Here is a 25,665-nt window from a genome sequence, read left to right on the forward strand (position 1 = left end):
TGTATTTATAGTTTAAATCCTGCCGACAGACCGAGGAAATTTCGACGGAATTCCGACGCCAACGGCTAGTTCGTCGGAATTTCCTCGGAATTTTGTAAAATCCACCAACGGCTCTCCAACGGCTATAATATTTCCTCTGAATTCATCGGTTTTTTCCGAGGAACATATATTTCCTCGGAATTTCCTCGGAATTTCCTCGGAATATTCCGACGGATTGATATTTCCTCGGAATTCCGTCGGTATATTCCGAGGAAATTCCGAGGAAACCAAATTTTGTGTTTCCTCGGAATTTCCTCGGAAATTCCTCGGGATATTCCGAAGATTTCATTTTCCGTCGGAATGTCCGTCAGAATATCGCTGTTTTCTTGTAGTGAGTTCAGGATGACAAAAATGTACAATAAAACGTTATGTACTAGCACTTTAAATTGTGTGACATTTTAAACAACTATATGTAGTAGTTAAATCACAATACATACAATACATGCTCAACCACTACCCTACATGAAAGTCAAAATCTTAGCCAACAAGCATTTTGTTGGCATCATCGTTAGCAATAATTCATTTATCCTTCATTTAACCAAATCCTAAATTGCTATAAATAGCTACTCACCACCATTTCTCAAGACACAGACACACACAAAGAAGAAAACCAAACCAAATTATTTGTTTCTAAGCGGGAAAGATGAACCAAGAAGAACAAGTACAGGTTTTGGGGTTATGGGGAAGTCCTTTCAGCAAAAGAGTAGAAATGGTCCTGAAACTTAAGGGCATACCGTATGAATACATCGAAGAAGATGTTTATGTTCAGAAGAGCCCTAGGCTTCTCAAATTAAACCCTATACACAAGAAAGTGCCTGTCCTCGTCCACCAAGGCAAATCGATAGCTGAGTCTCTGGTTATTGTCGAATACATTGAAGATACTTGGACGACAAGTTACCCTATGTTGCCTCACGATCCTTATGAACGCTCTATGGCCCGTTTTTGGGCTAAGTATGCGGATGATAAGGTACACACATGTTGATATATATGGAATTTTATAGTGAAAACATTCATTTTTGTCCACCTAAACCGCAAATTGATCATAATCGAAGCGATTTTCGGAAAACATTTTTTTTTAAAGCTGTTTATATAGCGTCTTATTAATTACCGTGTCTACCGCTTTTTTGAACATTGCATTTTTGTAATATCACATGTTATCAAAACACACATTTATCACCAAATATGCATGTTTGAAAAGCGTTAATTTGATACAATTTTGATTACATCACATAGCTTTTTTCTTAGGAGAGTGTTGTTAAATTTATTTACAAATTAGAGAATAGTTATGCAAAAAACTGCTTGGATTTATCGTCTAGTTACAACTTACAAGCAAACACCAATATTGTTCTGTATGTTTTAGGTAATGTCAACATTGTGGAAGGCTTGTTGGGGACCTGAAAGCGAAAGAGAGAAGATGGTAGAAGAAGCCTATGACGGTTTGAAATACCTCGAAGAAGAGCTTGGAGATAAACAATTTTTCGGAGGAGAGACAATTGGTCTTGTTGATATAGCAGCTGATTTCATAGCATATTGGTTTGGAATTGCGCAAGAAGCTTCAGGTGTGATGATCATGACCGCAGAGAGGTTTCCAAAACTTCAACGTTGGTCGCAGAATTTCGTTCGGAATAATATTATTAAGGAAGTCTTGCCGCCTAAGGAGAAGCTCATGGCTCTTTTCAAAGCCCAATTTGGAAATAACGCATCCAATGAAGCGTAATAAGACAAAGACTCTCTTACTTTATGAAAAGTATGTATGTTATATCTAGAAAGTCTGCTGTTTGTTTGCACACAAAAAAAAAGAAGCTGTTTGTATGTTGTCTTTGTTTTTATTACGTGTATTATTTGTTAAACTTTCCCAACTTTCTATAATGGTTATAGTCTCTAGAAGGAACATTCAAACAAAATATGAAGTTGGACAATTTATTGAAGATTTAGTGGAAACACACTAAAACAAGTGTGTTGCAAGGGAAATAAGCATCGCAATTCCGTTGCAAATCGTCATTTGCGAAATTACTGCAAGGGAACACATTCCGTTGCAAATCGCTCGTCGCAAATAAAAAACGGTCGCAATATCCTTGAAAATCTGCGAGAAAATGATTTCCGTCGCAAATTTGCAAGAGAATATTTTTCCTCGCAAATTTGCAAGCAACTAAATACCCTCGCAAAATTGCAATAGATTTGCAACAAAAACTTTCCCTTGCAAATTTTTTCAAGTATATTAAAAAAAAAACTAAAAATAAGAAATAAAAAATATAAATAAATAAATAAATATATATATATATATATATATTGAAACCGGTACACTAAAGGAAAATGTATCTATTCCGATGGTTAAAAAAAACAATTTGATATAATTAATAAAAACAAATATGTAAATATATAAACATAAATACAAACAAAATACAAGAAACCTAAATCTAAGCCGCCGCTGTCGTTCTCCTCCAGTCGTCTTTGTCCACCGCACTCTCAACGCTTCAGCCACCACCGATGCTTCTACTTCCGGCCATCGCATCCACCTTCCAGATTAGTGACTGATTTTGCGACTACGTATGAAAAAAAAAATTAAAAAAAATTAAATTAAAATAATATTATTATTAACTCATTAAAAATGTTATACTTATTAGTATTAATTTTTGTCCCAAATCGTAAATGGTTAGTGGTTAACCGGTTAACACAACAAAACCTAGATCTAAAAAAAATTAACCCTAGCCGCCACCACCGGCCTGCACCACCGCGTCTGCCTCCTCTGCTCTGCCCCTCCGCTCTGCCTCCTCCGTCAGCCATGCCACTGGCGCTGCTACATGCAAGCTCATCTGTCTTCCGCCTTGCCACTGCCGCTGCTCCACCTCGCCTTGCTTCCTCCAACCCTAAAACAAACAAAATCAGTTCAAAACAGAGAGAATAGAGAGACAGAGAGAGGTCGAACCATGGTGTTGGTGGTGGGATGGCGAGCGTGCCGCCTTTATATGTCTCCAGCTTTTCTTCTTCTCTGTTGTCACACTCTCTCCGCCAGATCCAGTCCTCATCTACTAGATCCTTGAAAGTTAAGGCTGTAGAACTCGTTTCTTGCTGATAGAGGAGGAGCTTTGTACCTTCTCCGGTGAGAACACGACGACGCTTCAATGACGATGCTTCGTGAACTTAGGATGATTAGAAGAAGAAAAGAGGAACAGACAAGATGAAGAAAGAAGAATAGTTGATAAAAATTAAATAGAGAAGAGTGAGTTTAGTCGGTTAGGAGGAAGAAGAGAGGAGATTTGACAGAGAGAGAGGAGAAGGAGATGAGATTTTCGAAAAGAAGAATAATGGAGAAGTTGAAATGTGTCGACAGAAAGAAGAAACACAAGTCTAAGCAATCTTGACCATTGATTTCTTGTTATCAAGGGTTCAGATTTTCAATCCATACACCTTTCTTTTCAGCCAATAAAATACTAGCAAAGATATTTATTTTTCTTTTCTTTTTTTCAACGTATGGACGTGTATAGTTCATTTTATGTTTTGATTTTATGGATATAATTTAAATTTGATATTACGCTTTTTTAAATGAAAGGTTTGGTGTTTATGATATAGGGTTTATTGTTAAAATTAGAAGTAAGAGTGATATTTTAGAGTTTTATGTACAAGTTAAAGATTTTGAGTATAGTGTTTAAAGTTTAAATTTTAATTTCGAAATTTATTTCATTTTCATTTTTAGTTAAATTTAGGATTAGATATTGGAGTCTGAAAATATTAGAGTTGTAAATTTTGTGTGTAAGATTAATTTTAAGTTTAGTGTATATGGAGTATAAGGTTTGAGGGTATGAAATTTAGATTTAATTTAAGTTTAGTGTATATGTAATTTGTATTTATGATAAAGGGTTTTAAGAAATCAAGGCTTGAGACTTAAGTTCATAACAATAGTTAATCAAATTTCGGAAAATATTTTTCGATGTACATTTTAAACATTATAAATGATTTAGTGTCTAGATTAGTGATTTGGGGTATAGAGTTTATACATAGATTTTAGGGTTTAAGATATAGTGTTTGAGTTAAGATTAGTGATTTTGTTTTTGTGTTGTTTAGTGTTTTTTATTTATTTTTGAAATGTATAATGTAAAATTTTAAATTTGGTATATAGTTTGAGATATTTTATATATATATATATATATATATATATATTATAAAAATTAGATTTTATTTAAATTTTGAGTAATTGGGGAAAAAATGAATTTGCAAGGGAATTGCGAGGATTCCCTTGCAAATTCATCGCAAATTTGAGATTTGCAATGAAATTACGAGGGATCCCTCGCAAATTCCTTGCAAATTCATAAGTCAATGAGTTTAGGGTTTCGTTTGGGGTATTGGTATATTTTTTCTGGACTAATATGTATTTTGTATTTGTTGTTCGAAAAAACAATTGACGTGAAATTTTGTTTCAATTTTTTTTTGGAAACTTCTTTGACGTGTATTTATTGTATAAATTATAGAGTTTTGATGTTTAGTACTTTGTAATATTAGTTTTAAGTGTCAGAAAATATTTATCCCGTAAATATTTAGTTGACTGATATTGATTAAATTTCCAAAAATATTCATCGATGTACTTGTTAAACACTAAATATTTTAATTAATAATTTTTTATTAACTTTATTTGATTTTGGGAGAAAAATGATAAAATGTACATACCATGCAAGTTCTTTGCAAATCTATTGCAAATTTGCAAGGGAGCTGTGAGGAAACAAGATAGACATACAAAATTCTTACAAATCCCTTGCAAATTTGCGAGAGAAATGTTTCATTGCAAATTTGCGAGGATTTGCGAGGACGCTGTAACTTCCATCGCAAATCTCTCGCAAATTTGCGAGGAAAAATTTCCTCGCAAATTTGCGAGAGATTTGCGAGGATAACAATTTTTCTTGCAATTCCGTTGCAAATCTGTCGCAAATTTGCAAGGAAAATTTTCGCTCGCAAATTTCCCTTGCAATCGGCGTGTTTTCTTGTAGTGACATGTTTAGCCGAAGCAATTTTAGTAGAGTAAGAAGATTGTATTCACCTCAGTTTCAAAAAAAAAAATTGTATTCACCCGGTTGGTGTTTCACAAAAAAAAAAAAAAAAAATTCATCCGGTTGGTAAGCATTACCCAAACATACACTCAAAAACACAAACATCAGAAATATACTCACCACTTCATGGGCTTATATTTGTCAAAAGGGTTTTCCTATTAAGAAGAGAAAAAACTTTACAAATGACCCAGCCCAGCCCACAATTTTTATTAAAATTTAAATGCCATTGTTAATACGACCTTTTTAAATATAAAAAAATGAGATCTACTTTCCTCCGACGATGGTTTCTACAATTTCAGAATTTTATCTTCAATTCCTACCGATGAATCACCTCCTATAATCCACTTTAGATGTTTCAAGCCATGAAATCCTCCAACAATCTAAGGAAAAGATCTAACCAGAGCATGGCTTCCAACATCTCACCTCAGTTCAACTTGATAATCTCCTCAGACCGTTGCGTTTAGCTCGGTTCTGACGAGTTTTTATTCAAAGTTGTTCCTCTCTATACTGGTACCTCCTATATTTCTCCTTTGCTAGGTCCCAGCTCCTACAAAAGACGGTCTGCCCGGGGTATCTACAGACCCCCAACCGACTTTTTTTCTCCTCACTATAAGCTGCTTCAAAGAACTACTTCCATCAAGCTCAGTGTTACCCCAGACCTCAAAACGTCTCTTGGTAATTTTGAAGATGGCAAACCCTAGTAACTCTCTCAGCTTGAACAACACGCTCCAACTATAAGAGGAAGATGATGACCTGGTTATCCTCCCTGACGTTGACAACTCTGAGCTCATTGCTCGCTTTCAACTTAGCTTAGTGGGTAGGCTTTTCAACAAAGAGAGAAGGAGTGTGGAAGCCCTCATTGCCCTCCTGCCTAGACCCAACATATGGGATGTTGAAGGCAGAGCTAGTGTGGACCTTGGGAATCACAGATTTCAATTTGATTTTGAGTCGGAGGCTGGCCTACAGAAGGTGCTCAGTAAACGACCCTGCCATTTCAACAAATGGTCTTTTGCTCTGGAACGTTGGACTCCACACGTAGGTGACTCGTTTCCTCACAAGATGACTTTCTGGGTCAGTGCTACTGGAATTCCGACACACTTCTGGCTTGAGCCAATCTTCAAGGCCCTTGGGAAGGGACTCGGGCTAGTTGGAAAAGTGGAAGAAAAGGCGGTAAAATTTGAATTGGAGCTGGATTCAGAGCGTCCCTTAAAATTCAAGCTCCGTGCGCAACTACCTTTGGGTGAGATCGTCCCTGTAACTCTCGAATACTCAAACCTCCATCGTTGGTGCCACCACTGTCGTCTCATATCCCATGAAATCGATACTTGCCCTCAACTAACTGATAAACAAAGAGAACAGTTAGCAAAAGAGAAAGACCTATCAAGAGACCAAGTCCCCTTTCCTAGAATGGAAGTCAACAGAAATGGAGAGAATTCAAGGAGAGCAACCGCACCTGTCACAAAGGCTCCATTGCCACAGGAAAGGCGACAGGGAGATCATCCTCAACGAGACAACAGGGACAGCGTTTGGAAACGCATTGACTCCCGTTATGCTCCTAGAGAAGACTACCGCCGAGACCACCGCCTAGCTCCTCGTGAACAAGAGAAACTGCCACACCAAAAAGAAACTTACAACAAGAGAAGATATGATGAATCTTTTGCTTCAAGTAAAAAAAGGGAAGAGGAAAGGAAAGAATCGAGCAAGCACCTACCCTCAAGAAGAAACTCGGAGGAAGATCAACTCCCTACAGCATCTCATGCGAAACAACCTGCTCGCTCCCTTGCCCTGCCTCAGCCAGTGACTGACAAATCCTTAAAGGAGAGAATCAGTACAAACTTGTCTCCTAAACACGTTCGGGAACGGCCTTTTAAGCTTAATCTACGATCAAAATCTATTGAGGATCAAAAGCTGAAAGGAAAAGTGGCTGATTCGGAGAATGTATCTGATGAGGGAAGCTCTGCAAAGAAGAGTTTAAAATTTGATGAAGAAAGGCCTCGGTCTTCAAGTAATCTGCAAGTCGGTCCACTGAAGTTCCAACCTTCAAAGGAAAAAGAAAAGAGTTGGTATGAACAGACTCTAGATGAGGAGGAAGAGTCGGTGGATCGGGAGACTGTTAAACAACCTGCCTTGCATGCAGAGGAGACGAGGGAGAATGTAGAGGAGACGAGGGAGAATGTAGAGGACCCTGATGCAGAAAAAATCCTAGAGGAAGAAGACTGGATGGTGGATGAGGCTAACTACGATGACGATGACCTGTTAGAGGAAGACGATCTGATGGAGGAAGACGACTTATTGACGGAGGATCTGGAACAAGTAGAGGCTGTGATCGCGCCGGCTCAAGAGGAATCGAAGCAGATAAACACGGCTCCTTCTGAGTCAGAGATAGGCAAGAAACTCTCTGCGAGACCAAGTCCTCTGGCCCCGTTTGATCAAACAACTGAATCTCGTCCTGCTCTAACCCCATCTTCAAAATCGCGTCCATCGCCGGCAAAGAAGAAACGGAGCTCCCCAAGCCCAATTGCAACCGGTGTCTCTCTGAGACAGAGGAACCTAATGGGTCGGGCTTCTGGAAAGGCAAGAGTTTCTAGGATTGGGCCGAATCTGCAGCAATGCCCCCTCTCCAAGTGACAGTGAGACAGCCATAAAGAACAACAAAAAATCAGCTAAGGTGGGAAATAATAAACCACCGAAAATCCTGGGATGAACACAATCGCTTGGAATTGTCAAGGGGCGGGAGCCGACTTGACCAAGGAGCATCTACATGAGTTGTTTCATTGTTTCTTACCTAAGTTTTTATTTCTTTCAGAGACTAAGAACAATCGGAGTTTTTTGCAAGATGTGCAAGTTTCTTTTGGATATGATCATGTATGTACCGTTGATCCGGTTGGTAGAAGTGGTGGACTTGCACTTTTCTATATGGATGATCCCTCGGTTACTATTTTGTATACGGACGCACATATGATTGATATTGAAACTAGACTTGAAGGACACTCTATCTTTATGACCTTTGTGTATGGCGACCCTGTTGTTGGACATCGGGACTTAGTTTGGGAACGATTGTCACGCATGAGTACCAACCGTGGAGGAGCGTGGTTTATGATTGGAGATTTCAATGAGATTACGGGAAACCATGAAAAGAGGGGAGGAAGACGTCATTTTGAGAGCTCTTTTATCCCCTTCCGTACCATGTTAGAAAATTGTGGAATGCTCGACTTCCCATATAAAGGAAACTCATTCTCGTGGGTGGGAAAAAGGCGATCCGGGAAAGTTAAATGCAAATTAGATAGAGCAGTGGCGAGTGAAGAATGGCACGCCTTATTTACCCATTTTGTTGTATAATTTTTACAACTTTGGGGCTCAGACCATAGGCCGGTCCTAGCGCGCATCCAATCCAATAATCGACGAAAAAAAACAAGACCTTCAGATTTGACAAAAGATGGATAGGAAAACCAGGTTTCAAGGAGGCAGTGGTCTCAGGATGGGGACAATTTGATGAAATTCCAGTTAGGAATTTTCACCAAAAAGTTACCTCATGCCGAAATAAGATTAGCTCTTGGAAGAAGCAAAATCCAACAAACTCTGACATACTAATAAAAGAATTAAAACAGAAGATAGATCAAGCACAAGATGACGAAAACTCGACTACGGAAGAAGTGGAGGACTTGAGGAAACAATTGATTTTGGCCTTTCGAGAGGAAAACATGTTCTGGGAAAAAAAGCAGGGACCAGTGGCACAAACACGGAGACAGGAACACAAAATTCCATCATGCCATTACAAAACAAAGGAGAGCCAAGAACAAGATAATCAGTATAAAAGACAAACATGGGCGGCTGGTAGAGAGTGAGATCGAGGTAGAGAACGTAGCTGTTCAATACTTTCGAGACCTTTTCTCTACCTCCTCGCCGACAGAGTTAGATGCATCTCTTCGCTTTATTACTGAAAAGGTGTCCCACGCCGATAATAGGTTACTCTTGGGAGAACCGACGGAACATGAGATCAGGTGAGCTCTTTTCGACATTAACCCAGAAAAAGCACCCGGACCGGATGACATGACTAGTAAATTGTTTCAGAAATTTTGGAGTGAGATGCGTCAAGATATCATCAGACTTATACAAGATTTTTTTGCGACATGCAGTTTTGACCCACTTTTGAATCAAACAAATATCTGCCTCATCCCCAAGACGAAGAAACCTCGAGAGAGATGTATGAGTTCAGACCGATCAGTCTCTGCAACGTGAGCTATAAGATTATCTCTAAGCTACTATGCAAGAGACTGAAGAGGGTGATCCCACACTTGATCTCAGAGACCCAATCTGCCTTTGTGGCAAAACGTTTGATTACTGATAATATCTTGATCGCGCAAGAAAACTTTCACGCCTTACGGACGAACCAAAGATGTAGGGAGGAGTTTATGGCCATCAAAACAGACATGAGTAAAGCGTATGATAGAGTGGAATGGAGCTTCCTAGCAGCCCTGATGTTGAAGATGGGCTTTGATGAAAGACTGGTTGACCTTATTATGTGTTGTGTCACGTCGGTCACATATCAAGTTCTAGTTAATGGACAACCAAGAGGACATATCCTACCAAGGAGAGGTTTGAGGCAAGGAGATCTCCTCTCCCCCTTTTTGTTCATCATGTGCACTGAGGATTTGATCTTGCTTTTAAAGGGAGCAGAGGCGGAAAATAAAATTGATGGACTTCGGGTTGCGAGGGCGAGCTCGAGGATCTCCCACCTCTTATTCGCGGATGACAGTCTTTTCTTTTGTAAGGCGGAAGTACGCCAATGCAAGGAGATCATGGACATTCTAAAAATATATGGAAAGGCATCAGGACAACAACTAAATGCATCGAAATCTTCGATGTTCTTTGGTAACCGAGTGGATTTGTCTCTGAAATGGGATATAAAAGAAGTCCTTGGATTTTCTTCAGAAGGAGGCATGGGGATGTACCTTGGTTTACCTGAACAAATATGTGGCTCAAAGATGAAAGTTTTCTCTTTTGTACAAGATCGACTATATGGACGAGTCAATACTTGGTTATCTAGACTCCTCTCCAAAGGAGGGAAAGAGGTCCAAATCAAATCCGTGGGACAAGCTGTCCCGACTTTTGTGATGTCGAGCTACTTACTCCCACAAGGTATCACTGATAAATTAAGGAGTACGACCTCAAACTTTTGGTGGAGCTCAAAACAAAACAGCAGAGGTTTGCATTGGATTGCATGGGACGAGATATGTACCCCCAAAGATTTGGGGGGACTAGGTTTTCGAGATCTTCATGACTTCAATATAGCGCTTCTTGCAAAACAATTATGGAGATTAATTCAATATCCAGATTCCTTATTGGCACGAGTTTTAAAAGGAAGGTATTACAATAATACCTCCCCGGTAGAAGAGCGACGCATATACTCACCATCATATGGGTGGCGCGGTATCAATGCAGCTAAACCCTGACTCATCTCAGGATTGCGAAAAACGATTGGTACAGGTCGAGACACAAGGGTTTGGAGTGAGGCATGGGTTCCAGACTCTGTGGCTAGACCCCCCAGACCTGCTAACCATATTTTCTACAGACTACCCCAACTTCTTGTTCGTTCCTTTATTAGGGATGATGATAAGGAGTAGGACATTCAGCTTCTGAGAGAATTCTTTCATCCAGATGACATCCCACTGATTCTTGGATTAAAACCATCTCGCTCCCTTGTACCGGATGGATATGTTTGGAATCATACAAAATCAGGAGTTTATTCAGTTAAAACCGGTTACGACCTACTCCAATCAACTAAGCTGAGCCTTAGAAAAGAATGGGTCATGGAACCCAGCATCACGAGCCTTAAGAGTCATGTCTGGAGGATAAAAGCCCCGAGTAAGATGAAGCATTTCTTATGGCAGGCTTTATCGGGTTGCGTGGCAACGGCAGAAAGACTTACATACAGACACCTGGGCACCGATAGGAGTTGTCCTAGATGTGCTGACCCAGTGGAGTCGATCAATCATCTAGTTTTTGAATGTCCTCCTGCCCTGCAGGTTTGGGCTTTATCGGACTATCCGTCCCTTCCGGGTTACTTCCCGAGCACATCTTTATACCAAAACATGAATTTCCTATTTTGGAAAAGAAAAGAAGTGGCTCCTTTGAGACCACAATTCGACACCTTCCCATGGATCTGTTGGTACATTTGGAAGGCAAGGAACGACAAACTCTTTAATGGGAAAGTCGTATCCCCGATGGATACTCTTCAACATGCGTCTCTTGAGGCGGAATGTTGGAAGAAGGCTAACGAAAAGGAGGAAGCTGATGAGGTGCAGGACGAGTCCCATACTACGGTGATCGAGTCAGAACCCCCTTGGATACCTCGAATCCCTACCTGTCAAATTGATGCGTCATGGATCAATAATGGCAGTGTAAGTGGCTTAGGGTGGACTCTGAAGGATCAAATGGGCTCTGAACTCTTTGGTTTACGGGCGTGCAACAGGAAGCTCTCAGCTTTGCATGCTGAGATGGAAGGTTTACTATGGGCGACCTCATGTATGAGGGATATGAGTATACTTTCGATCCGCTTTGAGACGGATTGTTCGGATCTAGTAGACATGATTACTAATCCGATGGAGTGGCCAACCTTTGCGGCAGAGATGGAGGAGCTCCAGAAGCTACACGAAGGATTCGAGGAAGTGAGTTTATCTCATATTCCTCGGCGTAGAAATGGCCGAGCAGATGCGCTCGCAAAAGAAGCACGAAACAGAGGATACATCTTTCTCCATATAGATCAGACCCGGACAAACGGAGAGACTCCCCGGAGAATCGGCTCGTCTGCCACCATTTGATCTAGCACTCATGGATAGCCGACAAAAAAAAATAATAAATAAATAAAAAAATGAAGGATGTTTTAAAGAATTTTGATGTTAAAATATATAAGATGTTTTCATTTTTCTATGCAACTTTTTACTTTATTAAAAATTGTGCAACCAATCATATTTGATAATCTGTTTTGTAATTGGTTGAATAACATTAATTTATAGTTTTAATGATACTTTATAGATAAAACAATGATTTTCTTAATATGTGTGTTTTTACCAAAACATCTTATATTTAGAAACAGAGAAGTATATTTTTAGGTTGTTAGTTATTTTTTTTCTTTAAATTAGCCTTTTTACATTATTGGAAATTTTTTTAAAAACAAGGATGGATAAATGAACCATATTAGTTTATTTATATAACTCTTATTTATGCCTGCAAAAATAGAGAGAATGGAGCCAAGACATGGCCAATTGGCCAATTGTCATGTAGAATTGGCATAGACGACTACCACCAATTTTATAGAAAATGAAAATATTTCCAATCAATCTCAGCCTTCGTGATTCTTTAGTATATCTAGCTTCCACCGTCCTCAAAACTAGCATCCCATTATTGTGCTAACACATTTATAAAAATAAAATTATAATTATAAACATAAGCATGCTAAATAAACTAATTTACCTATGTTAGTCCTGAGCTCGATTTCCTCTAAAAACTAAATCATCACTAATTAGCCAGTTGAGCTTAAGCTCCAGTCCAAATAGTTTATATGGTGGATCGTTGGCGATCGGTTCACTCTCACAATAGTCAAAAATTATTTACATTCGGATCATGCAATGTAATACGTTTTCGGGCTAATCCATTATATAACATTTAAATGTGTTCCTGGCTAACCAAATAGCCAATAGGATTTATCAGGGAAAAAAAACTAATTTGCTTCAATAATTTCTCTCTTGTGTTTTATGCTTTAACGAATCTATCCAGCTTTTTCTTACTCGTGATCTCACAATACATTTATTAAAGACTAATTAGATTGTATCAGGTCTATTAGAAGACTAATTAGTTGACTCATTTTCCTCGTTTTCTTCTTGTTATTATTTTCTAATAGAAGACAAACTAAACTACTCGTGAAATATTTTTTTCCTACACCTCGTGCTACTCTTTATTGCATTTTTTTTTTTAAATTATACAAAGATATCATGATTCCTCAGAAGTGGTCCAGACTACTCACGTGTTATCACGTATCGTTCCCATGTTCCTGGCGATGCCGAAATGTTAATTGTTTAGTGGCCGGGATTCGAACTCCGATGGTTTCACTGTATTGGACTTTTGTCCTCAAATTTTTCGTTTTGTTCATGTATTTAAAAATTTAAAGCCATTAATATTATGTTCTCTGAAACTCCTTTAACTAACAAAGATCATGTCTCTCCTCATGTTATGTGATGCAGCTTAAACTAAGCTGCATAAGCGTCCGAAAGCTAGTCAAGACCTACGTTTCCTCATAAATATTATTTTAAAATTTTGAGGAGATTTTATTTGGCTTTGGTAGCTATGACTCTTAACAATTTGGATTTCCACTGAAGACGAGGCTGAAATGTTGCCATGTTCGTAGATCCAAATGACAATTCATTTCGTAAGTATTTGGCTCCATGAACAATTCAGTAGTTGGTTTTTTCGAGAACGTCAGGTGGCCTAGCGGCAGTACTGAATGTTTCTCACACACGACTACCCGAGGTCGTCAGTTCGATATTCAGGGACAGCGGGGTGGTACTGGGTTAGCTAAAAAATCCCTACGGGGATTTCTAGCGAGGTGGCCCTTCGGGGTGAACCCAGTCACTATAAAAAGTTCAACCTATACAGTTTTAACCAAGCGCTCGTAGCTTGGTGGTAAAGGAGGTACACCTGTACTGCCCGCCACCCGGGTTCGAGCCTTGGCCATAACGGATTTAACATCCCTTCCGTTGGGGCGCTGGACCCCTTTCGGGGGGATAGTTGAGAATGTGACTGCCCAGATACCAGAGTTATCAAAAAAAAAAAAACAAGAAAATTTTACTTTACGAGACACAATTTGAATTCTCAATTACCGTAAAAGACATATTTCTAGATGACACACTTTTTCTAGCAATTTTACCAAAGTAACTTTCAGCTAATGAGATGGTCTTTTCGTTAGTCTTTCTAACTAGACATAACCAATTTGCTTTTTTGCTTCTTTTTTAAACAAATAAACTATCCTTTTTTTTATCACCTAATAATCTTATCTCTTCAAATCCCTAAATCGACAAAAAACTCACAAAGTGAACTGTTGGCCCCTTTCTCCCTCGATATCTTCTCGATCTAGAAATTGATCTACGACATCAGAGGCAAAATAAATTGAACCCTAATCTTCTAGATCTGAAATCGTCTCTAATTCCCTAATCTCTCTTTCGTGATCTTCCCGAACTCTATTTCTCTCCACCGCCGACTGTTCTTTCTCGCCACCGTTGTTTCCCAGACAATCTTCAACATGGAAGGTTGTTTACCGACGGAAACTGCGCCCTACATCCCGGTGAGACTGCACTCTAGACACTTACTTAACACAACGCTTCATCATGAAAACACTCTTTCACCGACTCTTTTTATTTTCTTTCTCAGGTCCCACTTCAGCCGGAGGAACAAGAATCACTTGGAAGCTTCCCTATCATTAGCCAATATGCCACACAACACAATCTCCACCCAGACCAAAGCCTACAAAATCACACTGGAATTGTCGCCAACATCGGCATCCATACACTCACTGACCACTAGAGCCTTGACCACAACACTCCCGACACAACAACACTCCCCCTAACCACGAGAGTATCATCCACAACACACCCAACCACCACAACAATCACACTAACCACGAGAGTCCCATCCAGAACTCACATGAGGACCCCAATCCGACCACTAACAATGGGAGTTTCATCACCGTTCTAGATATTGACTACACTTTGGTCGATCACCGTTCCACTACCGAGAATCCGTTGCAGCTTATGTGTTCTTGTAAGCAGTAGCTATTATGTATCTATTTCATTAATGTCGTTGATGTCATTGTCGGGGATATGTGAGGTGCGGATGTGAGTGTTGTGGACAGAGGATGTGTGGATGTGATCGGTGTGGACGGCAATTGTGTGGATGTGCTGGCTGTGGACATGAGTGTGCAATGGTCAGATAAAAGATGGTCAGATGAGATATGGATAACAATGAAGATCCCACCTCTGTCTTCCATGTTCTGGGTATTTACGAGATTTGTATAAGATGATAGTTTCTGCATTTTGTAAACGTTTGTATTTCTTTTCGTATTATACAATTAGATTTTGTTCAGATACATTTTTGTTAGAAAACAAAAGAAAAATCTATTGTTAGATCTTGTGCATGTAAATAGATCCAACGCCCCAAAAAATTCACTTTTACCCATATATCTACTTTTTCGTTTTAACTTTTATCATTTATTGCAACTAAAAACAAACTTAGTTTCATTTTGCTCAACTTACGTTTGCTTTCTTAAAATAAACACATTTCTCCTTACACAAAAAGTAGGGTTATTTCTGTCCACAAAAAGAAAGCTGTCATGAGAAAGTGTATCAAAGAGAGAATGTGTCTCATTACGTAAACGAAAGACAGATTGTGTCCCTCAGTGTAACTCTCTCAAAAAACAATTCACTAGTTACTATCATTCTTTTTGTATTTTTGAAAGCCTACCACTGAATATATCGGTGGACATATATACAAGGAATATCGAGTTTTTGACATGAATTTTCTGCTTTCGTTTTGAAAAGCATATAAAAGAAAAACTAGTTTTAGAAATAAAAAAAATCAATTCTTCAGTCTATTTTCCTCTTTATTCATAACATAACCATTATCTTTTAACTAGGGGCATTGCCTCCGCGCAAGCGCGGAGTTGTGGACAGAGTTTTTGTTTTATCTCAATATTTGTTAGGGTTACTGTAGCTGTGAATTTTGGGTTTTGGGTTGATCATTGTTTTTCAAGTTTTTTTTGTTGTTATAGGGTTAGAGTTGTGATGATGAACTGTGTATGCACTGTTCTCCACTCATGAATGACTAAACTGTGTTAGTAATAAGATTGATATAGTTTGTGGTGTTGCTTGTTGTGTCACTGAGATTTATTGTTTGTTTGTTTTTTTTAATTTGTTACTTGTACTCTTGAAATTACATAAATTATATTAAAGTTGTTGTGAGTACCTTTTAATTCTTGATATTTTTTCTTGAGTTTAGTTGTGTAAGTTGTGTGTATTAAGTAATAATTTTTTTTTATTCTTATTATGTTGGTTATATTTTTTTTATTTAAACTTGTTGTTTTTACCAGATCTTTAAAATAAATACATGAAGACTTGTAGAAATAACTATAAAATGAGTGACAATTAGTATTTGGGCCTTAATGGGTTTTAAACGAATATATATATTTCTCATAAGAAGACAATAACATTGGCCTGTTGACATTGAGCATGTAAGCTATTTTCATAAGTCACGAGGAGTTAGCAGGTGGAGATGTTGTTGCCGCCTTTGTGTCTGTTGGGATTGTCTTTTGTATCTCTTGGTGTGGCTGTGTTTGTTACTCTTTTATTTGATGGGTAATATGTAAACAAAAATCATTGTTAGTTGTATTTATCAGCGTTTGTAACTTGCTCTGCTTTTTTTGTTTAGGTAATTTCACTGATCTTGGTTGTCGTCTTCGTCTTCTTCGTAAGCAACTGCGAAAGTAAGTTTGTAAATTGTTAAATAGCTGGCCGTGTAGTTTGTATTTGTTTAGCTGGCTCAATGTATGTGTCGTTGAATTTTAGTTGAGTTGATTGGTTTGGTATATTTGTTTTGAAGTTTATTTGTAAGATTAGACAAAAAGAGAGGTGATCATTAATGATTCATCTTTTTTGGGATTCTAGTTTTTGGTGTTTTGATTGTTTGGGTTATTGTGGTTTCTTTTAAGGTGTAAAATAAAGATTTGTGTAAAATTAGATTGATAAGTAAGGAGGATAAATAGACGACCACAAATCTTGAGTATGAAATATTTTTGATTATTGATGTTAGAACAATATAGACAGTAATATAAAATGAATCATGTGTTGATTGTTTCTTACGGATCAATGAGGAGACAGATAACAACTCGAGTTGTTTCTTTGGTGAGGTCAGAGCCCTGGACAGAACGGATTTGCCCAACCACATCTGCGAGTTTAAATATCAGTTATGATATCGAAACATAATATAAACTCATATGCAATATGATAATATACCTGGGAGTTCTAGGTTTTTGATCTCAGGAGCACCCGTGATGACTTCATCAATAATGGTTAGTGAGATGAAACAAATGAGGAATAAATGATCAGTTATCTTGTACATGCTTGAGCACCTAGCAACCTCAAAACGATCGACTTTCACAACGAAATCTGCTTTCAAAGATGGCATGTAATGATTAGCACGTCCGACGGGAGTAAACCCATGAATCACAGAATCTTGAAATAATATTATTCAACAAAGAATCAGGAAATCAATTAAAACAATTATGTTAAATAAGTGTGATAGATCGAAGATTAACTTACCTTTTCATCAAGAAAGAGAACCGTGATTCCCACAAACTCCCTGCCTTTCTTGAAGTTCAGGGAATCCCAGAAGCGGAGGAAGCCAGAGGCTATGCTCTGGCTACTATGACCAAGAGGGAGAAACTCGAAGGTTGAGTGATGGACGCCGGGACGCCGGTTTGAGGAACTGGAGAGGCAGAGAGAAACATTTTCTAGAAGATGGTTAAAGCTAAGAGGAATCAATAAGTTTTGTGGAGATGCAGATTGGGTTCATCAAAGATAAGAATCATATATATATGGTTATAGAGGGGCTACAAATCAGGAACATTTATGATCAAGCGATTTAAGATGGGGACATGAAGAGTTCACCGGTGAAAAAATAGATTACGAACAGACACACGGCGCAACTCTGTAACTCAGACTTGTTTGAGATAGTGATGAAAAGAACCAAAACTCATGTTAAACGACAACAGTTTACAATATGGAAAAACTATAATTGTTGCAAACTTGAACTTTTTTCATATAACGTGATAAATCTCATTTAAAAATGAACCCATAATATATTTGTAGGCCCGACCCTCAGAGGAAGCTGAAGAAGTAAAGGTTGCCGACCTTCATAAATATATATTAGATTCAATCATCAATGTACAAAGTATCATTTAGCTTAGTGGTATAAATGTTGATGTTTATATCTCAATAACTCGGGTTCGAGCCATGAACTTGACATTTTTAACACTTTTTAAAAGTGGGACCTACAAAATGCCGACGTGGCGCAGTCCCTCATGCAGTCTGAACAAAATTTAAATTAATAAACAATTTAAATAAACCTAATCCTAAAACTCTGATTGTCGACACTCCCTCATGCAGTCTGAACAAAATTTTGGAGATTCTTCAAATCCTGAAGCATGTGACCATCGAATCAGATCCTTGCGTACATGGTTCCTTGAGTAAGATGAAGAGTTCATAATTAGAGAAATCAGTTGGCACGGACCAACGTATTTCCACTTTTCCATTGATTAGGTTTCTTCACCACTCTTGATATGAATGCGGGCTGGTTTAAGATATGGTACGTACATTATCTGTTGTAATTGAGCTTAGCACTGGGTGTAGGCTGCCCCCAAAAAAAGGAAGATAAACGTAAAACTAGCGTTTTAGGTGTGCGTTTATTTTGTAGAAAGCCCTTTTGTTAAGAAAACAGATGGAAACTTATTTTTTTCGAGTTCCAAACCAAAATGATTCATCCATTATTACATTTTAATATTTTGCTCGTTAAACACGAGAAATATAATATGCTTTCAAATTTGAAAACAGATATGTTAAAATAAAATAAAGTTAGAGAGCCCATCGTCTATATTATTGATCTATCGTATAAAATATTGGTGTCTTATTGAAAGCAGGTGCACCCTTATTCCATGTGAACTAAATGGTTTTAAGGAAGGTTCATTATTTTTGGAGTCACAGGACGACTTATTCTAGTCATGTCATATTTTAATATGTTGCTCGTTTGCCACGCGGAATATAATACGTTCCAAAATTTTAGTAATAACAATAATGCAACGGTAAATATGATTCCATGAATTAATTAAGCTTCAATAATAATCGATCTTACTAAACTTCTGCTACGTATTATTTGACAAGTACAAAGTGAAAACATCTTTAATTTGTAAACAGTTACTATTTAAATTATTAACTGAACAAAAGCTATAATATGTTCCAAAATTTTAGAAATAATAATGCAGGGAGAAATACCATTCTAGGAATTAAGCTTTATAAATAATTTTATTAAGCTTCTGCTATATATTATTTGACAAGTATAAATTGAAAATATCTTAAATTTGTAAACATTTAGATCATAAGTCACTTACAATTAGTCTATATTTTTCAATTAAAGCCTTTGTTAAAAAAAATATCACTGAACGCCAATTTTAAGTAGACCATGCAATGAATCATCCTGTATCCAATTATGCACTAATAATTTAGTGGAAAAAAAGAAGAAGATAGCAACTGGTCGTCAATGACAATTAAGTATTCAGATTTGGTCGAAAACATGATCTTGGTCCAAAAAGTAGCTAATAGAAAAATGATCCACGAGCCCTGGTGGTAGTTGGCTTAGTAAACAAAACAAAATAAAAGTAGAGATCAATCAGTGAATGTAAATCGCTATATAAAGGACTAGGCTGTATAGTTAACGCCATACCAAAACATATTCTTGGAGAAAAGTAAAACAAACTACAAACCAAAAATGGCTTTGCATAAGTTTCCTCTCATGGGGCTGCTTTTGCTCCTAACCATCGTCGTCTCTCCGGCAACAGCCGATGGACCTGTTTGCCCACCGACGACAAAACTAAGCCGGGCAAGTTTCCCTGAAGGTTTCCTATTTGGCACGGCTACTGCAGCATATCAGGTACATCTAGTAACAATTTAGTATGTTATATCTAGAGAATTCACATAGGCTTTGTATATCATTTCTAAACACAAACTATTTTCGTTATATCATTAGGTTGAAGGCGCAGTGAATGAAACCTGTCGTGGACCGTCCTTATGGGATATCTACTGCAAGAGATTTCCATGTTAGTGCCTACTTATTTTTTAACTACTGCATGTGCCTAGACTTTTTTCGCTAACTACTATCAAAAACCATTTTTAATTACAGCCAGATGCAACTACGATAACGGCGATGTGGCCGTTGATTTCTTCCATCGTTATAAGGTATAGAAATAGTACTATGGATTGAATAAATTAATTATACGTATATCTAGTAAATATTTCATACTGACCCTATTACGTGCTGATAATTGTCTCGTCTTAAATAATGTTTTATAGGAAGATATCCAACTAATGAAGAATCTAAACACAGATGCCTTCAGAATGTCTATCGCATGGCCCAGAATATTTCCTCGTGAGTATATGTACTAATTTAATCTTGTGTTAACAATATTTGGTGTGCATATAATATATAGTATATATGATTGTTAGAAACGTATTAAGAAACAAAAAAAAATGTTTTATCAGATGGGAGAAAGGAGAAAGGAGTGAGTCAAGCTGGTGTGCAATTTTACCACGACCTCATCGACGAGCTCAAAAGAAATGGTATAATGGATACATATAAACATATAAATTAAGTAACAAAACTACGTACATATCACGGTTGCTACTCGTAATTGTATTCTCTAATAAAGAAAACATTATTATTGTGATTAGGTATTACTCCGTTCGTGACAGTCTTTCACTGGGACACTCCACAAGATCTAGAGGACGAATATGGCGGCTTTTTAAGTGAAAGGATTGTGTAAGTTTTTTTATAAAACGAATGCTAATTTATATTAGCAACTAATAACGTGACAAATTAATTAAATTGCAGGAAAGATTTCCGGGAGTATGCAGATTTTGTTTTCCAAGAATATGGTGGAAAAGTGAAACATTGGATCACTTTCAACGAGCCATGGGTTTTCTCCCACGCCGGTTATGATGTAGGCAAGAAAGCACCAGGACGTTGCTCAAAGTATGTCAAGGAAGAATGTCATGAAGGACGATCAGGATTCGAGGCTTACCTTGTCACTCACAATCTCCTTAACTCTCACGCAGAAGCCGTTGAAGCTTTCCGACAATGCGAAAAGGTAGCTAGCTAGATCATAAACTAAATCATTGTTAGTTATTTTCTTTCAGATCTGAAAATAGTTTGTTTTGTGCTATTTTTTATATGACCACAGTGTAAAGGTGGTAAGATCGGTATCGCACATAGTCCGGCTTGGTTTGAACCACATGACCTTGCTGATTCACAGGACGGTGCATCCATAGACCGTGCACTTGACTTTATTTTGGGATGGTAAGTAGTTAAAATCGGTTGTCGTATTAAATATTTAATTATACTGTTATTTTGTTTATGATATATATTTGACTAATTTCATAGGCATTTGGACACAACCATGTATGGAGATTATCCACAGATCATGAAAGATATTGTTGGACATAGATTGCCTAAATTTACCGATGCACAGAAAGCAAAACTGAAAAACTCAGCCGATTTCGTTGGGCTCAACTATTATACTTCAGTGTTTTCAAACCATCTGGAGAAGCCAGATCCTTCTAAACCAAGATGGATGCAAGATTCTCTTATTAACTGGGAAAGTAAGCTTTTTTTTTATTGCCCTTACTTGAACCGATGCCAGCAAATCAAACGCAAAATCTTAATTTGTATTTGGTGCTAATTAAAATGTATTTTAATTATTTTCAGCTAAGAACGCGTACAATTACAGCATTGGTAGCAAGGTACACATTTGAATTTGAAATTAGCAATCTGAGACATTAATTTGTTATTAGCAAATTGATAACAAATTCACCTATGTCGCGTTTCAGCCTATCACCGGTGCACTTCCCGTTTTTGCCAGAGGCTTTAGAAGTCTTTTGAAGTACATCAAGGATAAGTATGGCAACCCAGAAATTATGATCATGGAAAACGGTAATTAACTAAAAATTATAATATAATTTATTTATAATAGTTTGTAATAGCATAATTAATCAGATATATATATAAGAGATAGTTATTATTTTTAGCAGTTTTATTTATTTTAGAATGAATCTAAAACATATCCATCTTGATCTTCTTAGGATATGGAGAAGAACTTGGGGCTACAGATTCAGTTGCAGTAGGTACAGCTGATCACAACAGGAAATATTATCTTCAGAGGCATCTTTTGAGTATGAATGAAGCTATTTGGTAAGTTACAATTCACTTTTATATGATATACTAACAGTTGTCTTGGAGAATCTAATAAAAAAAATGTATAATCTATGCAGCATCGACAAGGTGAATGTTACAGGATACTTTGTATGGTCTTTGTTGGATAACTTTGAGTGGCAAGATGGTTACAAGAACAGATTTGGACTCTACTACATTGATTTCAAAAATAACCTCACACGATATGAGAAAGAGTCAGGCAAGTATTACAAAGAGTTCCTAAGTCAAGGTGTTCGTCCATCCATGATCAATAGGGATGAGCTTTGAGCTGTCTTTTGAGAATTTGTTTTAATGTCTCTCTCTCCTTGTATCCCTTTGTGATTGACCAAGATCGATGAGGTCTTGGTTATAATAATAAAGAATTGTCTTTTTATTTCTTCAGTGTTCACGTTATTTGACAAGATCTAGGCGGCTTTGAACCTTGGTTATAATAATTAATAAAGAATAGTTGGCCTATATATAACAATAAAAAAAAGAATTGCATATGAAAGACTAAAATATGATAAGTAGTTGTCCAAGTAGACATAGTTTATCTTGGGTTAAAGATTGGGTTAGAGCGGAAAAAATGTGTTTTGAAAATCTTACTGAAACTCGTGTACAGGAGGGGAAGCACGCTGGTATTATGGCTTCGGGCTCTGCCTGGTTGGCAAGTAATTACTAATTATGATCATGATCCTTTGGGACGGGTTTGGTTTGCTTGGAGCGAGGATGTAGTTGTAACTCTGCTTCACAAAAGTGCCCAAGTGATCAGTTGCGCAGTACAGAAACCAGCAACTCGAGAACAATTTATTTGTTCAGCTATTTATGCATCAAATCTTACTGTGGAGAGAAGACTGCTTTGGGAGGACATTCGAGGTACAAAAGCTGTTTATGCTCATCTATCACTACCCTGGATACTACTTGGTGATTATAATGTCACACTCTCATCTTCCGAGCACTCACGGTGCCAAGACTATTTGGGTGATCAATCTGGTATGAGGCAGTTTCAGGAGCTGGTGTTTGATTGTAATCTTCTGGATTTACCTTACGTAGGTTCAGTTTTCACGTGGTGGAACAAGAGAGGTTTGGACCCGGTGGGTAAGAAGTTGGATAAGGCCCTGATTAACGGTGACTGGCTTAGGTTCTTTCCCCAGTCATATGCCAAATTTGATGCGGGGGGGGGGGGGTTCAGATCATACCCGCTGCATGGTAACTCTATCTGAGCGTCAGGTCAGCTTGAGGAAACCTTTCAAGTTTTTTAACTTCTTGCTTGAGAACGAGGAGTCGATGCCCCTGGTTCGCCGGAAGTGGACAGAAAGCGAGCCTTTATACCACTCCAAAACAGCACTACACCGTTTCCATCAGAAACTGAAGACCTTGAAACATGACATTCGCTCGCTCAACAAAACCTGTTACGGAGACCTCCCTATACGAACGAAACAGGCATTCGAGGACTTATGTATCTGTCAAAATCAGGTTTTGGCTAACCCATGCACTACTACTTTCCAGGCTGAGGCTGACACAGCTCGGAAGTGGAACCATCTTGCTCGTCTGGAGGAACAGCTCTATCGGCAGAAGTCTCGCATTCAGTGGCTTGAGCTGGGGGATCAGAACACTCACTTTTATCACAATGCTTGCCGGGAGAGAGCAGCAAAGAATAACATAAACATTCTTTACACAGAGGAGGGTGAGGTTTTGACGAATCTTTCAGACATCAAACACGAAGCAATTGGCTATTTCCAGAGATTTATGCAGTCTCAGCCGGATAACGTAAGTGTCTCAATGGAGGAGCTGCGGGATCTTCTCAGCTATAGATGTCCCATGACAGAAGCATCGATGTTAGTTGCCCCCTTCACAACAATTGAAATTCATGCTACTCTGCTGTCCCTACCGAATGGAAAGGTTCACGGTCCAGATGGTTTTACAAAGGAATTTTTCGTGGCAATGTGGCCCATTGTGGGGGAGGGACTTCATTACCGCTATCCAGTCATTCTTTCATTTTGGATTCTTGCCAACTGGGGTGAACACTATTATCCTGGCCTTGATACCCAAGAAGACCCCAGCTCAGACGATGAAAGACTTTCGTCCAATTGCTTGTTGCAATCTGATGTACAAGGTCATTTCAAAGCTCCTATCCAACAGGTTAAAGAAGATACTACCTTCTGCTTTTGAGCCAAATCAATGTGCCTTCATCAAGGGGAAAATACTGCTGGAGAATGTCTATCTAGCAAATGAATTGGTTAAAGGTTATCATCTGGAGGCTGCTACTGATTGGGCAACTGTTAAATTCGATATTTCAAAAGCGTTTGATACGGTGACAGTTTATCAAATGACAGTTTATCAAATGAACTTTACAACGTCTACAGAAGCTTACATCTAATGTTCCATCTTCTTGTAACTAATGTATATTTGACGAATGGTTCTACATATTTACACACTTATGGTAACAGGACTCTCCGCAACACTCGGATACTATAACGAATGGCTTTACATGCATCGACATAAAATATCCGATTAACTTTGTACATAAAAACTTTATGCATAAATTGTACTCTTTAGGAATCGAACTTTTTGGTGTAAAAGCATAAATTGTACTCTTTAGGAATCGAACTTTTTGGTGTAAAAGTCTTTGAACTTTTAACCACTACATTAAGGAGTTTGCACACACTGACTTATTTAAAATTAGACTAGAATTTGAATAATATAAAGATGAAAATAAATTATTTAAAATTTAAAATTGATTAACTGGCATGAAACATGCATATTTAGATTTTATAATAAGCTTCATGTTAAGTTCACCATTAGCTTTGTGATCTTCTTCAACTGCTCACTGTCTATCCTTTGTGACCAAAATGCCGTTTGATGATCTGTTACTGACTGTTGAAGATGATGCGGAATTTTCCTATTGCATGTGTCATTAAACAGGGCTTTTTATCAATTCTCTGTAGATTCATCCTAATCATGTGAAATTATATTCAGATTCTCTAACCTTTATTATATGTAACTAATTTGAGTTTGATGTCACTCCTTACATAGTCAAGTCAAGATTGAGATTGTTAAATAAAAAACTGTTGCGCCTAAAAGACAATAGAATTCATACAGATTAGAGCATCTCCAACCACCTCTTCATTTTAAAGGAGGGACCACATAAAATAAATGAATAAAAAAATGATACTCTTTAAAACATTTGTTTACATATTACATTTTAGTCCTCAATATTATTATTAATTACCTATAATCACTAAACTTTTATAAAGAAGCAAGAAACGTACATTTTAAATATATAATAAATAAATATACTCTCAGAAATGAATAATAAATAAGATAAAAAAATTCTCATAATTAGTCTACACCATTCAATAGATTTTATGTCCAAACAACCATTTTGATGAAAATAGTATACTTGTATTATGGTTTTTAATTTGTGAGAAAATCCCTAAATGTAATATTATTGTTTTCTGAAATAATATGTTTATGTTATATTTTTATTAAATTTTGTGTATAATAATTCTAATTATTTTATTAA

General features: G+C 37.5%; 3 protein-coding genes and 1 long non-coding RNA gene across 4 annotated transcripts; 3 read left to right on the forward strand and 1 right to left on the reverse strand.

Moving 5' to 3' along the window:
• Nucleotides 1-604: 604 nt before the first annotated feature.
• Nucleotides 605-2,639, forward strand: LOC106427885 (glutathione S-transferase U8). Its single transcript, XM_013868603.3, has 2 exons — nucleotides 605-1,006; nucleotides 1,400-2,639. Exons 1-2 carry the CDS (start codon nucleotides 683-685, stop codon nucleotides 1,754-1,756), a joined length of 681 nt encoding a protein of 226 aa, XP_013724057.2. The 5' UTR covers nucleotides 605-682; the 3' UTR covers nucleotides 1,757-2,639.
• LOC125580400 lies at nucleotides 2,344-4,769 on the reverse strand. Its single transcript, XR_007318140.1, has 2 exons — nucleotides 2,966-4,769; nucleotides 2,344-2,906 (listed from the first exon to the last, which is right to left on the reverse strand). It is a non-coding gene; the product is annotated as an uncharacterized LOC125580400 (long non-coding RNA).
• Nucleotides 4,770-6,137: 1,368 nt separating this feature from the next.
• Nucleotides 6,138-7,706, forward strand: LOC125580102 (golgin subfamily A member 6-like protein 22). Its single transcript, XM_048744077.1, has one exon. It carries the CDS (start codon nucleotides 6,138-6,140, stop codon nucleotides 7,704-7,706), a length of 1,569 nt encoding a protein of 522 aa, XP_048600034.1.
• Nucleotides 7,707-19,608: 11,902 nt separating this feature from the next.
• On the forward strand, nucleotides 19,609-22,533 carry LOC125580401 (beta-glucosidase 23-like). Its single transcript, XM_048744798.1, has 13 exons — nucleotides 19,609-19,826; nucleotides 19,923-19,992; nucleotides 20,076-20,131; nucleotides 20,246-20,321; nucleotides 20,435-20,512; nucleotides 20,624-20,711; nucleotides 20,784-21,039; nucleotides 21,133-21,248; nucleotides 21,333-21,550; nucleotides 21,657-21,691; nucleotides 21,779-21,881; nucleotides 22,031-22,139; nucleotides 22,220-22,533. The coding sequence occupies exons 1-13, from the start codon at nucleotides 19,665-19,667 to the stop codon at nucleotides 22,425-22,427; spliced, it is 1,575 nt and encodes a 524-aa protein (XP_048600755.1). The 5' UTR covers nucleotides 19,609-19,664; the 3' UTR covers nucleotides 22,428-22,533.
• Nucleotides 22,534-25,665: the final 3,132 nt, after the last annotated feature.

This window comes from Brassica napus, chromosome C1 (assembly GCF_020379485.1).
Source record: "Brassica napus cultivar Da-Ae chromosome C1, Da-Ae, whole genome shotgun sequence".
Taxonomy (NCBI): Eukaryota; Viridiplantae; Streptophyta; class Magnoliopsida; order Brassicales; family Brassicaceae; genus Brassica; species Brassica napus.

Coding starts and splice junctions, on each gene's coding strand:
- LOC106427885 (XM_013868603.3), top strand. CDS start 683: ATGAACCAAGAAGAACAAGTACAGGTTTTGGGGTTATGGGGAAGTCCT. Junction 1,007..1,399: donor CTAAGTATGCGGATGATAAG/GTACACACATGT, acceptor TGTATGTTTTAG/GTAATGTCAACATTGTGGAA.
- LOC125580102 (XM_048744077.1), top strand. CDS start 6,138: ATGACTTTCTGGGTCAGTGCTACTGGAATTCCGACACACTTCTGGCTT.
- LOC125580401 (XM_048744798.1), top strand. CDS start 19,665: ATGGCTTTGCATAAGTTTCCTCTCATGGGGCTGCTTTTGCTCCTAACC. Junction 20,712..20,783: donor TTTTTAAGTGAAAGGATTGT/GTAAGTTTTTTT, acceptor ATTAAATTGCAG/GAAAGATTTCCGGGAGTATG. Junction 21,551..21,656: donor TTCTCTTATTAACTGGGAAA/GTAAGCTTTTTT, acceptor AATTATTTTCAG/CTAAGAACGCGTACAATTAC.